Genomic DNA, 16,098 nt, shown 5'->3' on the forward strand with positions numbered 1-16,098 from the left:
CACATTACGCATTTTTTATTCGCCATATCTGCGGGTAGGTTAAACGCGTACAATAATACGTATTGACGCCGCGACGCATAGACGCACACTCTGCACTTAGCCTCTGCATTATCATTACTATGCTAATCTTGCTTCTTTGCTGCCATTGGCTTTTACTTTTTTGTCCTATTTTTGCATGTCAAATATATTAATTCTAGATTTTTACCCGCGACTGGGATTAAAAAAAAAAAAACAAAAGTAAGTAGCCTATCTATGTGTTCTTCCAGACTATCCTATACGTTTATGTCGAATTTCATCAAGATCCGTTCGGTCGTTTAGATTTGATGTAAACTTTTGCATTTACGATAATAGTACTGTTTCGCAGGAGCTGCTGAGCGTGATCCGCGAGGAGTTGTTCTGGGCGAAGCGCGTGCCGTGCGAGCGGCTGGAGGCGCCGTACGAGGCGTACCGGCTGGACTACGCGCAGTTCCGCGCGCTCTTCTCCGCGCTGTCGCCCTGGGCGCGCGCGCCCTGCGCCCCCTGCGACACCATCACCGCCAGGATCTTCAAGGTATCTCACCTCTCTATTACAAATAACGTTTTATAACATTTCACTGCATATTATTCATATAAGTCATACAAGGTTATAAAAATGCTTGGTTTTAATGTTGTAATTTTCCTCTAAAGAAGTGTCGATGTCTTTGGACTCGAATCGCCAAGCAATGAGATGTATAAATTTACATGTACATGCACGCGCTGCAACAAAGAAATTCAAAAACATGTGTGAAGTCAACTCGCACTGGGCCAGTGTAGTTGACTAATACATAGTCACCTACGCTCCGAACCCCTTAGTGGTATAGTGGTAATGGCGGATGGTCCTTCGAGTCGGATTTTTAATTGAAAATCTGGTGATTTGTGTATTGTAGCTGATGGACCACGACGATGACGGCATGGTGAGCGCGCGCGGGCTGAGCGTGGCGCTGGGGCTGAGCGCGCGCGCGGACGCGCAGCGCCGACTGCGCGCGCTGTACTGTGCGCACGCGCCGCCGCTGCTGGGCGCGCACGACCTGCTGCCCGCGCACTACACCGACACCGGGGAGGAGCTCGCCGCTGACGCCATCTCCTTCTTTGACAAGTTAGTCTCTTTTCCTTTCAATTACTCATCGATCAAAGTTGCTATATAACTTTATCTATGCTAATGTAATAATTAAAAAACATTTCTTTGTTGTATTTGTCAGCAATAACAGCATATTTTTGAATAGTGGTAAAGCGCTTTAATATCTTCACACTGTAGGGCCGGCTCGCCCCCAGCAATACCACGACACGTAACTGTTAAAATATTTTTTTTATAAAATAATATAGTGTGGAGAGTCCGGGTGGTGGGGAGAGTGCGGGTGGTGGGGATGGTGCGGAGGGTGCGGGGGGTGACCGCGGGCTGCAGCGCTCCATCAGCCAGGTGTGCGAGGCGGGGTACATGGACAAGTCTGCCGACGCCGCTTGCACGCAGCCAGGTTATAAATATTCACTTTTTATTTATCTCTTCCTAAGAACTAGCATGTGGTGTTCGTTGACCTTGAAAAGGCATACGACCGAGTCCCCCGAAAGGTTCTGTGGTGGGCGATGAAAGAAAGACAAGTGGCTGGGAAGTACGTGCGACTCGTGAGTGCAATGTATGAAAGAGCGAACACTCACGTCAGGTCCGAAGCCGGAGTAACCGACAAGTTCAATGTGGCTGTGGGCCAGCACCGGGGATCGGCTTTAACCCCTTAAAGTTAAGGGGAAAATTTACAACGCTGTCGTAAGACCTGTCATGATGAATGAATCTGAATGTTGGGCAGTCAGGGACGGATGAAAGAAGACTGTATGTGGCAAAAATGAGAATGTTCAGATGGTTGTGTGGGGTAACACAAATGGATAAGATACGAAATGAGTATATTAGAGGAAGTTTGACTGCCCCAGTGGTGGAGAAGGTAAGGAGTAAAAGGTTAGCGTGGTATGGGCATGTTATGATGAGGAATGAATCACATGTTACAAGGAGAACGTTAGTTACGAGTGTGGTACACCGGTAGAGGTAGACCTAGAAAGAGATGGATTGGATGAAAGGTGACATGATCGAAAAGGCAGTGATGACTGAGATGACGTATGTTAGTTATTTGGAGGACCAAAACCTGTTGTGCCGACCCTACGGGATTAGGATAAGGAGGATTATGATGATGATGATGATGTTATAAGGGAATGTAATTAATGTGTTCAGAGTGTGAGGCGGGGCTGGTGCGTGCGTGCGCGCTGGTGGGGCTGGCGGGGGCGGGTGCGGGGGCGGGGGCTGCGGGCGCGCCGCCGCTGCCGCGCGCGCACCTGCTGCGCCTGCTGGCCGCGCTGCACGGCCTCACCGAGCACAGCGCGCCGCTCTACGAAGCTGTCGCTAGGGCCGGTACGCACACACACACACACACACATACACATATAGTCTTACAAATAAATATGGAATAAAGTTAAATTTAGGAATAAACTGAGCATAAGCAACTAATCTATACTATCGTAATAAAGCGTAAACACACACTTCTTTGATGTCTAAGATTTACAATTACAGCATATTTTTGAATAACAAACTCGTCTGCCACCTTATATTATAAAATGAAAAAAGTGGTAGACCGCCAGATTCCTTGATGGTCCATTCTCTTACAACTAACTTACAGACCTATTCGCGCTATTTTCCCTATTACGATAACCGTTAGTTTTAACGTCGTAAAAAACCTATATACATATTTATGTCGCAATTAGAAGAAGAAATTAATTTGATGTTAAGTCATAATTAGAACACGAGCAAGCGACTTTCGTGAGAACTAAGATTATGCTGGAAATAGGGATCGTTGCGAGAACATTGTTTGAATTATATGAGCATTGTGAATGTGTTCCTGGAATCCGACTTTACCCATGACCACCATGTGATCTAGAGTAGTAGTAATTCTGATATCGTGCTAGCTCAAGCCAACATATATATACTCAAACTTCGGTAACTTAAAAACCTCTATAACTTCAAAAAATAATATGTTCCCTTTCCATCAGAGCCCAAAACCTCTACCAACATAGATCCTTGATAACTTAAAACCTCTATAACTGAAAATATTTAGTGTTTCCCTTGGACTTTAACTTATCGAGGTTCTACCGTGTGTGTGTGTGTCAGGCACGCTGCTGCTGCAGCTGGGCGAGCTGTCGCGGCCGGCGCTGGGCCGCGAGGAGTCCTGCGACAGCCTGTACCTGGCCGCCGCCGCGCACCGCCACACGCACCTCGCGGTAACCGCACGTTATAACTAACACTTCATTTAAAACACTAAATATATTTTGATATAATTACATTACTACAATACTTGTCTAATTTTTAATATATAGTAATATAACAAATATAATAACACAACACACAAACACACACACACCCAACTGTTTCGTCTCGCAAGAGATAAAGTCAAATTTGGAGAACTGACCGCCAACCTTCGCTAGTGGGAGAGGCACCTTAAGAATATAACAAAGTATAAACGCACGTTTTATGTTCTGCAAGATGATAGAAATCGTAGCATATTCTAGAATTATTATCTTTGTTTTAAATAAAAGTACACTTACGACAATGTTATGGGCTGTATTATTCAAGCTATTTAATTTAGACAGTGAATAAATTGTAAAAAATTATCATGCAGGAAAGGGACAAAATAAGCCAATAGCAAAATCTTTGTTGACATTTCTGCATTTGAATTGTTAAAAAAATAAATTAAAGTCTTTATAAGTTGATGAAGACGGGAACAGATAGTAATATAATTCTGTTTCCTTAACGTTTATATTTCCTCCAGCTGGATCCCAACGGTAACCAAACGATGGAGGAAGCCACCTCTGAAACATCGCCGTCGAAGGAAAGTGAACCTTCAGCGGAGAGCGAATGGTTTATAACCCTGGAGCAGTTCCTGGCGACGATGCTGACGGAGCCGCTGCTGGAGGAGTTCTTCAACAGGCAGTTCCCTCTGCTGCCGCAGCTGGAGGCGCTGCGCCGGAGAGACCGCTCGCATTCCATACCTTAACTTCTATACTTTGCTGAAGTTTATTTTATCATAACCTATTGATTCATTAGTGTTTGGCCTATGTTAACGGAATAAAACTCAAGTTACGTAGTTCGGAAACTCATTTCTTGAAGCTATCGAACCAATAACACTAACGAATGGTTAAACGTTGGGAAACCGGACATTAGAGTATTAGAGTCGCTGAACAAAACACAATTGTTAATGAATTATTTAACGGCAGATGTAATTGTTCATAAATCGAAAACGCCCGTCTGTTATAACGTATTTTAATGGAATTCGTTTAAATGTGACGTTTAAAAATATTGCGTCAAATGTTCGTTTTAGTATTCGGCTTTGAGTATAGCTTTATGTATTTAATTCGATTTTACTTTCATAATGACCAACTAATCTTGATACTTGACTTTAATGAAGTGTCGGGATTATACTCCGTCTAGTTATTGACAAAAAAATATATTGGTAACACCCTAAATTGATTTCACTAAAGCTTAAGTTTTTAGTTATTAACAATTTTAGTTTTTATTATAACCAAAACCAAAAGTTTACAACGAATATTTTGAAGGATCTATTCTATTTAGATCGTGTATATTTGAATAGAAATTGTGTTATGCAATATGACAACAGCAATATTTTTTTAATCGTAATATTTAATTAATTTTAAATGATTTCTTAGCGACTACAAAATATGTACTTAAGAAAAAAGTAATAAAAAAAATCTAAACTTTAATAATTTTGACAAAAATATACATTCCAATTTTGAATATTTTTTAAAAAATTTAGTACACCTTATTCTTCCTTTATTTAGGTCATATTTAAGCCATATTAGACTATAAGTAGACGTACAAAGAGGGGGGCTAACAAATTGTAATAAATTTGTCACCCCCTCCCACTTATCCTCTGACAAGATAGTATGTTCACGTGTTTTGCGATTACTTAAGCACGCTATGACGTCATCGGAGACTACAACTGTTTTCGTGCACGCATTGTATTTAGAAAATTTATGTATCGTGTTTTTTCAATTAGCTTGTTTCTTTGTATGTATTCAATATTGTGAGATATTTAATTTTGATATATAAATTAGACCTGAGTGTAATTTAAGTACAAAATATATTTTTACTTGTTCTATCTTACTAATATTATAAATGCGAAAGTTTAGATGGATGCATGTTTTTTAGAGTAGCCTAAACCGCTAAACGGATTTCGATTAAATTTGGTATACCAAGAGTTCTTCCAGACTATCCTCTACATCTATAGAAGAACTTTAGATAGTCTACACTTTTTTTTTAATTCCACGCGGACTGAGTCGCGGGCGAAAGTTAGATTATAAAAGTCGATTTCTTTTTCTGTAAACTCCATTACTGCATATTCTTTTTTAGTTCGAATATTATCGAGTTTAAATTCAATTTAAAAAAAACTATTTTATTATACGGCTTGATATATAACGTTGTTTAAATATGTTAGTATGTCTATTCTATAATAAAGAGCATTGAGCAATAAATTTAGTTATAGGAAGAAAATGTAATATTAAAAATGAAAAAAAAAATGATGTTACCACAATGGATATATTGTATAAACATGTATATTTACTACAAAAGCTTGCTTTGTATGTTATAGTTTGAGGAAATATCTTGAATACTTAGTTAAGAAATTTCATTTTACTTTTTAAAACATTAAAAAGTATTTGCAAATGAACATTTAGGGCCTGTCCTTCCAAATTGTAAATGGTCGTTTACAACGTGAAAAATATGTGATGGAAATATCGGATTTTGTTCCCTTATCTGACAGTGACGTCATTTAAGCTATCTGAACATCTATCAGCTAGTGGTGGGACAGCCCTTTAGTAATTTAATTTAAAAATTTAATTTTTGATTACTAAAATGTATTAAAAGACCAAAATATTTCTTCAAATTAATTCAAGTATATTGCTTCACGTAAATCAATGGTGCTTACGAAAATATTTTCTATATGCTGCTTACACGCTTTTATGTTACACGCTATGCTGATAAATTTAAATGAATAGAAATTGCAATTTTGTAATATAAATAGAATTTTTAGATATTAGCTAGTTGGGGTGACAATAGCTACAAATTTGTTAGCATTTTAATTGACATTATCTCTATAAAAATGATTGTAAAGCCCGCTATAAACAGTTTTAACGTAAACTCAACAATTAAAAATGTTAGGGCCAGTCCCACCAAATTGTAAATTGTGTGATAACAATCGGACGTGTAAAATATGTCTTTTTTTTTTATAATACAAGGTAGAAACGAGCAAGCGGCCACCTGAATCCACCGAAATGGGAAGCGACCGCTGCACATAAACATCCGCAATTGCAGATAGGTTGCCTACCCTTAATTGACGGAGGAGGAGACGCACATAAAGAGGACATTTCCCCTTCCTATGGGTAAATGTCAGCCAGTGGCAACCCATCTGCAATTGCGGATGTTTATGGACAGCGGTCGCTTTCCATTTCGGTGGATTCAGGTGGCCGCTTGCTCGTTTACCACCTTGATTTATAAAAAAAAAGGTGCTTTGAATTACAAATGTATTTCGTCAGACAGTTAGATTTTAATTGAAAAGTTCGAATGTCAAAACTATGGGTAGCTTTAGAAAAATGCTACAATCGAGAGCTTAAAAAATCATTCATTGCGCACTCGAGAAATTAAAATATTTTTATATATCTCCCTATAATATTGCATTGTTTATTTTTGTACGCTAAATGTATATATCACTTGTATATAATATTCATAGATATAAGGTACGTAATTTGTTTGACCTCGACCTTTGATAACTTCTCTTTACTGTAACGGTTTTGACACGTGACGTCATATATTGGCATCCCTTATTTTTATATTGAAAGAACAGAGATAGCATGTGTTAAAACATGCTTCTAGACTCATACAGCCTACGAAAACTTAGGAATAAACTGAGTATAAGCAAATATTTTTACATATTTTGCTTATACTGAGTTTATTTCTAAGTTGAACTTTATACCGCGTAAATTTGTCAGGCTGTTAGACTTATTTGCAAGTTCCTTTAACCTCTAACAAAATTTAAAAAGAAATATAGATCCATTCAATGTATTTAGAATTACTTCAAATTACAATCAATACTCTCATTCGTTTTTCTTAGTATGTATATAGTTATCTCTGTCACTCTCTATGAAAAACAGAGACAACAATATTACAGTTTGTAATGTTTCGACCGAACGAAGTTACGTTTATTTGTTTTGTACTACTTTTTAGTTAAATGTTAGATGTAATGGGCGTCGCCACTTGTGTTCACAGTTACTTTCCCTATAGAGAATCGAAAAATGTAAAATAAGCGTTAATTGCTTATTCTATGGTATCGGGGATTACCTGGAACAAATGAGGCTTGCGGACAGACAGACAATAAAAAATTGATATGCGATTTTCGTCCAGCAACGCAAAAACAATCCCGAAATCTGGAATTTTTCTTTTATATAACAGACACTCCAACTTATATGTATAGACTAAATTGGAATAAATTTTTTTACTACCTGCTCTTGTACAACGTTGGCAACGCTCTTAATGTTAGAATACTTTTCTAAATAATTTGTTTATTTGTAAATTATAACATCGTTATAAATAATTTTAATATTGCGCATATATCAGAAATGTTTTGTTGTGCTATTTGTTTAATCTTTGATAAATCGTGCGATTTTAAACTATATGAGGTCCATTTTAATGTAATATGTAATTATAACTCATGGGAAATAGTTTCCGATTATCGATGTTTGATATCAGTCACCTATTCAATGTTTTTAAAACTTATGTGTCTCTTATATTAATAAATAATCGATGTTTACGCCTACATTGTGTAACTTTCGATTGCACAATATTTAGCTTGTAATATCGCTATATAAACGACCATAAGAACCTATACGGTGGGTTTTCACTAGCAAATAACTTCGAAACATTGACAACTCTATGTAAAAACCACGATAGCAATACCTTTGTGTTTCGGCAGTGGAAACTCATTGTATACTTAACGCAAATAAATACACGTTTGTTTGAAGTTTTTTTTCGTATTTTATTTTTGAAACAATCATTTACAAAACAAAACAAGTAAGAAATTGCCTATACCAGTTTTAAATTATACATTCGTCTAAAAAATCGTATTTTTCAACGACAATTTTAAAGCTGGTTATAGTAACAAAATAGTTATTTGTATGTGTCTACTCTATTTGGTTAAAGAGCGCACTATATTATTTTTAAACATTTATTTACATATCTATAAAGTTAAATTAATTATTTAAGACTCATCTTCAGAGTCCATGCCTTTTCTGAACGTACTTTAGCCTTGTCTGGAAGTTCGATACTGGTTACGCCATTCTTGATATTCCACTGAAAAAAAAACAATAATAATAGTGAAACAAATTAATGCATATTTCTCATTAACCAATAATAAAAAGGCCACTATCACAATTTACATTAACAATAAACCAAATAATAATAATTTACCACGCTCCTATTGTAATCGAGCCAATATTTTATAAACCATAAAAACCCTGCTACATTTCATGGTTACAATATAAATCGTAAAAATTACTTTCAAGGCAATTTTAAAGGCATTTGGATAATAAATTAATCTAAATAAGTGATTTAATCTCACACTTAACCTACTTTACTTACTTGAATAAGTCCTTCGTTGCCCAAGAGCTCGATTTTGTAAACTCCATTATGTAGATAAGTCGAAAGATCCTTAACAAGAAGGATGTTTGTAGTCGGCCAATGAAGAACTATTGCGTAAATAGCTCTAATGTTATCAGATGGTTTTGGTATCGCGGTGGGATGTCTATGACTGTGTTTGGTTTTACGACAAGTGTACCATACATCTGGGTTTAAAGAATCATTTTGATGTAACCAAGGTGAAGTACTGTATATCGCTTCGCCGTTTATTTCTAACCAACTGCCGAGATCTAGAAGTCTTTCTTGGAATATCGGCGCTATGGTGCCATCTTGTGTTGGACCCACGTTTATTAAAACGTTACCTGAAATATACGCGATGTTGAAAGAAATTTGGTAAAACGTTATGGTTCTAAGTGATTGTATCAATTTGTTAGTCGAAAATCAGTTGTACCTAATTTTATAGAAAGATTCATTTATCACCAGCTCATTATACGTCCCCACCGAGGGGCTCGGAGCCTACCCTAAGTTAGGATGACTAGGCCATAGTCAACCACGCTGGTTTGTTGACTTCACAAATATATTTGAATTTCTTCGCCGATATATGCTGGTTGCATAACGATGTTAGAAATTAAATTTGTTTATTTTATAATTATAGAAATTACCTCCACAACTGACTGTCGATACAACTTCATAGAGCACTTGTTTTGTGGTGAGTGTGTCGTTGAGGGTCATCGGCTTGCGGAAGCCCCACGACCGGCTGTCCACTGTGAACGCGTTCTCCCATTTATGGTTCTGTAGAGAACCTAATAGAACAAAAATATCTAATACATAAATGTTGCGTTTTAAAAGTCTAAAAGTAATAAGACAAATAATTGTACTTAAGTGAATAGTTGATTTAATAAAGAAATCTGTTCATCCAATTTAGTGTATTTGTTTAAACTTACCAGGGTTATACCGATCAGCACAATTGTAGAAATCACCATGTTTACAAGGGATCCCAATACCCCATCTATCGTTCACTACAATCTCATCCTTCACCGGGCTCTCGTTGTACAGCCAGGCGAGGAAGTCTGTTGACTTCCAGTACGTATCGTACGTCTCCCAATCACCATCTGACCAGAGAACTGATGGCTTGTAATCGTTAATCAGTTGCTTTAAATCCGGCCACAATTTTGTTTCGGCGTAGTTTCGTGTGGTAAAGTTATTCTTCTTATCATCTTCATATATCGGATTGAACCATTCGTATAGTGAATGATAAACACCGAACTTTAGGCCAGCGGCTCTCACGGCGGTCGACAGTTCTCCGACTATGTCCCGCTTTGGACCGACATCGTAAGAGTTCCAACTGAAGGAACGATGTGAAGGGAACATTGTGAAGCCATCGTGATGTTTACTTGTCAAAACAATGTATCTACAAAATAATAGTTAGTTAATAAAACGTAACAAAACGAAACCCTCAAGGATACCATCGCGCTTTGCAATTAACGAGAAAAATCAGAGTACACATTTAAGAGAATAAACCGCTTGGTAAATAACGCTCACCTAGCACCAGATTTTAAAAATAAATCGGCCCACTCGCTGGGGTCAAAGAACTCTGCTTTGAACATCGGTGCGAAGTCTTGATATGTGAAGTCTGGAGGATAATGCTCCTTCATGTATTTGTTTATTTTTTCATCACCACCTACAAAAAATATCAAACAACATTTATAGAACAGAGGAGAAAGTTGGGAAAAAAAGTTTTGTTAACTGTGTAAGTAAATATACCTTTCCAATTACTCCAGAACCATTCAGAGAAACCGACAACTGAATAAACTCCCCAGTGTAGGAAAATACCGATTTTTGAATCATCATACCAATGGGGTAATGGCCTCGTATCTAGATCCTTCCATTCCGGCGAATATTTTTTTGACACACGATGGCTGTTTACATGACGGGATTCTCCACTTTGTATTTTACTATAACTACTGACCACAGAACACAGCACAAGTATACACAATAGAATTATCTTCATGACTCTGGAATATTAAAAAAATACTTGATCAAGTCACAAATTCACTTACGTCTATAGGAGCAGGATGTTAGGACAATTTGAGAATCACGAGACCATTGACCGACACATTTGATTGCAGAAATGAGATATGCGGTATAACTATAAAGTTTGACTTACTAAGGGTCGTAATGTAAATAATAATTTCTACTCTACCTTTTAAAACTAGAAACGACATTAACAATACTTCAACTCAACATTTAAAATAAACAATTTTAAGAATTACCTTTTTAGAACCACTTGGTAGAACTAAGAACATAAAAATTAAACCAAACTGAAGTTCAATTACTCATTTTCTGTAGGAAATCCATATAAATGTAATCCATAGAAGTTTATAAAGTATTTTCTCCACTATTATAACAGTTAATTCTACAAACAAGTCGCGTTACTGGCCACGGAGCATTAACTAATAACACAATGAGGATACGCAGCACATTTGTACGTTATCGGATGTAGGTACTTATAGTAGATGAATTGTTATCGTACAAACAAGGGGACTTGTTTATTATTATACGTACATTTATATAAATATCTGGTTAAGTTTGGTAAAAGTTTTATTTAGTACTGTACGCACATATCGATACTAATATTATAAAGAGGGAAGATTTGCATTTTTGTATGTATCGAAATAACTCAAAAACTACTGAGCCGAATTCAAAAATTCTTTTAATAATTAAAAAGCTATGTTATCAATGAGTAGCATAGGTTATATTTTATTGTTTTGTATTTTCTATAAATTAAATTAGAACATAAGGTACAATAAATTATACTTCATATTAATATTATAAACTAGATTTCGCCCGCGACTTCGTCCGCGTCAAATAAAATAAAACAATAGTGAACATCCTCAACATCTATACGAAATTTCATCAAAATCTGTTCAGCCGTTTAGGCTACAAACTCTAACAAACATCCATCCATCCATCTAAACTTTCACATTTATAAAATTAGTATGAAGTATGATGTGAAAGATGGACGTATGTTTGTGATTACGTGTCTGGCTTAACTAATCTAATTGAAATTAGGCATAGATGTAGAATGTAGGCCGACTTACTTTAAAATGACACAGACGGAGTCGCTGGCAAAAGTACTATTGCAATCTTAATCGACGATAAACACTTCACTTAATGCGAGGGTTAAGTAATCATTAATATAAATGCTTGTTATATAAATATGTCGCGGACGAATATTAAATAATTATATTTATTATCTTTGAGTATAATGGGAATTATAACTTAGAAAAAAAAACTCAAAGAACAAACATCAAACACATACTCTTATCTTAACAAAGGTAACTGATATATTTATCGTTTTTAATATGTTTATTTTAGGTTATGTATTGCAAATAAGTTCCTATATTAGAAGTAACCATAAATTAAAAACAATCAAAAAAATAAATGTTTAATACTTTTTTTTATAAATCTTGCATCAATAACTATTTGTTTTATTGCTAGGGCTTTTTATTTAGGCGTAAATTTCAATACCCATGCATATTCGACGGCGACCGTCGCTTTATCTGGAAGCTTGATATATGTTAATCCGTTTTTTACTTCTCTCTGCAAGAAATACGATGTTATCCAAAAAAGTGATAATTTAATTATCAAATTCAAAACTACATTTATTTAGCAACGCAAACTTTGATAGGGCTAATTTGGACCACCCGCGGAATTTAAAAAAAAAGTAGCCTATAATATGCCCGTCTATTAGCTACCCTCCAGTGAGAGTCCAGCCGTTTCGGAGATTATCTGACACAAACGCGGCTCGCTAGACAAAAAAAAATTAAATGCGATATTCGTTATCAGCAACGCAAATACATCTTCTTCCCGAAATCTGGAATTTTTCTTTTCATATACAAACAGAACATCCAATTTTATTATATATATAATAAAGGACTTCCAAATTCAGACTATCACCCTTAAATTGAGTTACTAATTATTTACGTAGGGTAGTGTTAAGTTTTTTCGAATTTAATACTCACAGGTAAATCACCATCATTGCCTAAAAGTACAATTTCGTAAACAGATGTCAGAATATACCCTGTCACATCTTTTAACAGGATTCTGTTACTAATAGGCCAAGTTAGAAAGATCGCAAATATTTTAGATACTGTATCAGTAAGTAATGGTTTTGCTGTCGGGTATATCGCATTGTATGGGATTTTTTGACATGTATACCACACGTCGGGATTAATAGAATCGTTCTGATAATGCCAAGGCGATGAACCATATATCGCTTGGCCGTTTATCTCCAGCCAATGACCTAGCTTTAGCAATCTGTCTTGGAATATCGGAGGTATTGTGCCGTATTGCGTCGGACCAACGTTTATAAGGACGTTTCCTGGAAAGAATTACAAGAATGTTTCTCTGCGGATGTGAGTTTCTACTAACGAAATACTATATTAGTATCCCTGTCTTTAACTTAAAAAAAAAGAAATAGCAATATTTTTGTCATGTTTCGTCAAACAACTCGTTATTATAAAGCGTGTGAAAAATATCAATAAGTTTATTTTTTAAATATGGACACCCAAGGTTATCGGCGCGTTGTCCTCTTGAATGCTACACTTAAAATTGTGTTCATGACTCAATACAAGTTAAAAGCTGCCAAGATATCTGAAAACTTCTCACAAGCACTTAGTTATAGCTTTACAATGAATAAAGAATGGATCCTACGAAAAAGGATCACTGCATAACCTACAAAATGTTTTTTTTTGTTTTTTTATAAGAAAACGAAATTAAACTACCTCCGCAACTAACACTAGAGGCTACTTCGTGCAGTATTTCCTTCATAGTCAATGTGTCATTGGCATTCATCGTCTTACGAAATCCCCACGACTTTTTGTCTACTGTGAAAGCATTTTCCCACTTATGGGGTTGTAGCTTACCTAAAAACGGGAACAAACAATTATTTATTAGGTTATTAATTAGCTTTGCATCCATACAATTTAATTGACTAACTTTTGCCCGCGACTCTGTCCGCGTGATATTAAAAAAAACAAAAGTAACTAGCCTATGTGTTCTTCGAGACTACATTCTACGTCTATGCCAAATTTCATCAAGATCCGTTAAGCAGTTTAGGCTACAAACTCTAACAAACTTCCTTCCATCTAAACTTTCGCATTTATAATATTACTATGAAGTATGATATCCAAGTGTTTTTCAGACGCTAGAACTTTAAACATTACTGATTTCTTTTTGCGATCTTCTTTTAAATTCTCGTAACTTCCGTTATTAAAGTAAACTTACCAGGGTTATACCGATCCTTACAATTGTAGAAGTCTCCATGCTTACAAGAAATGCCTTTACCCCATCTGTCGTTAACTACAATCTCCTCTTTTACCGGACTATCATTGTATAACCAAGTTAGGAATTCAGTCGACCTCCAGTAAGTATCATATGCCTCCCAATCCCCATCAGCCCACAATAACGATGGCTTGTAATCAATCACCAGCTGTTTCAATTCCGGCCAAAGCTTCATATTAGAATAGTAAAGTGTTTTAAAATGATTTCTCTTATCCTCTTTAAACATAGGATTGAACCATTCGAAAAGAGAATGATATACACCAAATTTTAATCCAACTTGTTTGACAGCGTTTGATAGTTCGGCAACTACGTCCATTTTGGGACCGACAGCGCACGAGTTCCAGCTAAAAGAGCGCCGTGAGGGGAACATGCAGAAACCATCATGATGTTTAGTAGTTAATACAACATATCTGAGGAACAAATGATATTTTTTAGGTTCTCACTTTGTTTGAAATTTGATATTTCTTTATTATTTTTAATTACTAGAGGGCATGGTTGTTGACAGCGTGGGTAGTGTAGGTAGGTAGGCTAGCCCTCTTCAAAACTCCAAAAATGTTTTGACCATTTCAATGATAGCCCCCATTAGACCTAACCTAGATTATAGGCTAGCAAAGCACAAACTAAAGGGTAATTTAAAATTGTTACCTTACACCTGCTTTAACAAATAAATGAGCCCATTTGTTAGGATCAAAAAATTCCGCTTTAAACATAGGAGCAAAATCTTGGTAAGTAAAACCTGGCGCGTAGTGGTTGCTCATGAATTTCTGAATTATCCTTTCTTTTTCTGAGAGTATCAAAACAATTTAGACATCGGTTTGTTATTTTGAAACAATATTTTAGAAAAGTTTGTCTTACCGTCCCAGTTATTCCAAAACCATTCTGAAAACCCGGGTACTGAATAAATGCCCCAATGTACGAAAATACCAATTTTTGCTTCGTCGTACCATTTTGGTAATATTCTCGTGTCCAAATTTGCCCAGCATGGTTCAAATTTTTTACATTGCTTACATTTAAGGGTAATTGTATCATTGTCTACCCCGTAACTAATCCCTACTGAATACAAAATAAATATTAACAAGGAGATCATCTATTGCATAAAATTATTAAAAATCACTTTGTTTATTTGTTTTAAATTCGTCTATGTTCCGCCAATAAATAATGCAAAGAGCATACGACTGTACGTCATACTCATCGTTAGGATGCGTTCAAGAATTGACTAAAAAAATATATTTTAGTTCGGGGATAACGGCCACAGTTTTGCAAAAATAAGGTACTGTGAACTTAACCTAAAAATACCGAAAAATAAAAAGTTATTGAAAAGTATTTGTTTTTAGCAACTCTCAAAAAATATACAAACATGTTTGTTGATCTTTGATACAACAGTACAGTGCTATGGCGGGAAAAATGACAGTTTATGTTGTAGAAGGTACGAATTTACGAAATATAAATAAAATATTAATATACAGGTTTATTTCTATTTATTTTCAACATTTAAAAATGTTTCGAGATCAGTAAGTCTTATGTATAAACAAATTTAATGTTTATGCTACTGAATATAAAAAAATATCTTAAGTCTATAAAATATTTCAGAACTAATATTTAAAAAAAATGACCTTATTTAAGAATATAAAAACTATTAAGCAAAATTTGTTCCATGTTTTAAAGATTTTTTTTCATACAACAAATTCACAATGCACATATTATCTTATTACACAAGTTTTATGACTAGATTAAAGAAATCTGAGCATATTTACACATTAATACACAATAGAGAAATAGACCTGAAATATGTATAAATATGAGGACCATTCTGTATAGAAAACCAACAGAAAATGAATAAAATCAGATATTACAATATTAAATTACAAAAAATTAAATTTAAAAGCTTACAACAAATTAAAAAGTTACATTTAATTATTGAGTATTTTTTAAGACTTTAATTTAAATCTGTTCTTTCTGGCTTGAGATTTTAACTGATAACAGTGTTTTTCAAATGTTATTTGTATGCTGTTATAAATATAGAAATATAACCTTAATATTATCATTAACACTTTGAT

At 35.4% G+C, this 16,098-nt stretch overlaps 3 protein-coding genes across 3 annotated transcripts in view; 1 reads left to right on the forward strand and 2 right to left on the reverse strand.

The window, feature by feature from the left end:
* The window catches only part of LOC106109395 (TBC1 domain family member 9B), a 16,590-nt gene extending 11,492 nt beyond the window's left edge, over positions 1–5,098 (forward strand). The window contains exons 14-19 of the mRNA XM_013290879.1: positions 365–550; positions 906–1,114; positions 1,342–1,490; positions 2,234–2,410; positions 3,164–3,273; positions 3,822–5,098. Coding sequence (XP_013146333.1) covers positions 365–550; positions 906–1,114; positions 1,342–1,490; positions 2,234–2,410; positions 3,164–3,273; positions 3,822–4,046 — 1,056 coding nt within the window. The 3' untranslated portion in view covers positions 4,047–5,098. The remainder of the gene's footprint in view (positions 1–364; positions 551–905; positions 1,115–1,341; positions 1,491–2,233; positions 2,411–3,163; positions 3,274–3,821) is intronic.
* A 3,026-nt stretch (positions 5,099–8,124) lies between these two features.
* LOC106109438 (tissue alpha-L-fucosidase-like) lies at positions 8,125–11,164 on the reverse strand. The gene is made up of 7 exons (XM_013290940.1): positions 10,969–11,164; positions 10,460–10,710; positions 10,238–10,376; positions 9,640–10,106; positions 9,358–9,498; positions 8,699–9,057; positions 8,125–8,410 (listed from the first exon to the last, which is right to left on the reverse strand). Exons 2-7 carry the CDS (start codon positions 10,704–10,706, stop codon positions 8,315–8,317), a joined length of 1,449 nt encoding a protein of 482 aa, XP_013146394.1. The 5' UTR covers positions 10,707–10,710; positions 10,969–11,164; the 3' UTR covers positions 8,125–8,314.
* Positions 11,165–12,146: 982 nt separating this feature from the next.
* LOC106109246 (tissue alpha-L-fucosidase-like) lies at positions 12,147–15,194 on the reverse strand. The gene is made up of 6 exons (XM_013290661.1): positions 14,897–15,194; positions 14,687–14,825; positions 13,985–14,451; positions 13,483–13,623; positions 12,721–13,079; positions 12,147–12,298 (listed from the first exon to the last, which is right to left on the reverse strand). The coding sequence occupies exons 1-6, from the start codon at positions 15,126–15,128 to the stop codon at positions 12,203–12,205; spliced, it is 1,434 nt and encodes a 477-aa protein (XP_013146115.1). The 5' UTR covers positions 15,129–15,194; the 3' UTR covers positions 12,147–12,202.
* Positions 15,195–16,098: the final 904 nt, after the last annotated feature.

The sequence above is a fragment of the Papilio polytes genome, unplaced genomic scaffold (assembly GCF_000836215.1).
Source record: "Papilio polytes unplaced genomic scaffold, Ppol_1.0 DF821289.1, whole genome shotgun sequence".
Taxonomy (NCBI): domain Eukaryota; kingdom Metazoa; phylum Arthropoda; class Insecta; order Lepidoptera; family Papilionidae; genus Papilio; species Papilio polytes.

What these genes read in the sequence shown, in the direction of transcription:
- LOC106109438 (XM_013290940.1), bottom strand. Translation starts at nt 10,706, where the DNA reads ATGAAGATAATTCTATTGTGTATACTTGTGCTGTGTTCTGTGGTCAGT. An exon ending in ATCGACAGTCAGTTGTGGAG is followed by an intron (nt 9,058 to 9,357) that starts GTAATTTCTATA and finishes CGTATATTTCAG; the next exon opens with GTAACGTTTTAATAAACGTG. An exon ending in GCAACGAAGGACTTATTCAA is followed by an intron (nt 8,411 to 8,698) that starts GTAAGTAAAGTA and finishes TTTTTTTTTCAG; the next exon opens with TGGAATATCAAGAATGGCGT.
- LOC106109246 (XM_013290661.1), bottom strand. Translation starts at nt 15,128, where the DNA reads ATGATCTCCTTGTTAATATTTATTTTGTATTCAGTAGGGATTAGTTAC. An exon ending in TTTGTTAAAGCAGGTGTAAG is followed by an intron (nt 14,452 to 14,686) that starts GTAACAATTTTA and finishes TTTGTTCCTCAG; the next exon opens with ATATGTTGTATTAACTACTA. An exon ending in CTCTAGTGTTAGTTGCGGAG is followed by an intron (nt 13,080 to 13,482) that starts GTAGTTTAATTT and finishes AATTCTTTCCAG; the next exon opens with GAAACGTCCTTATAAACGTT.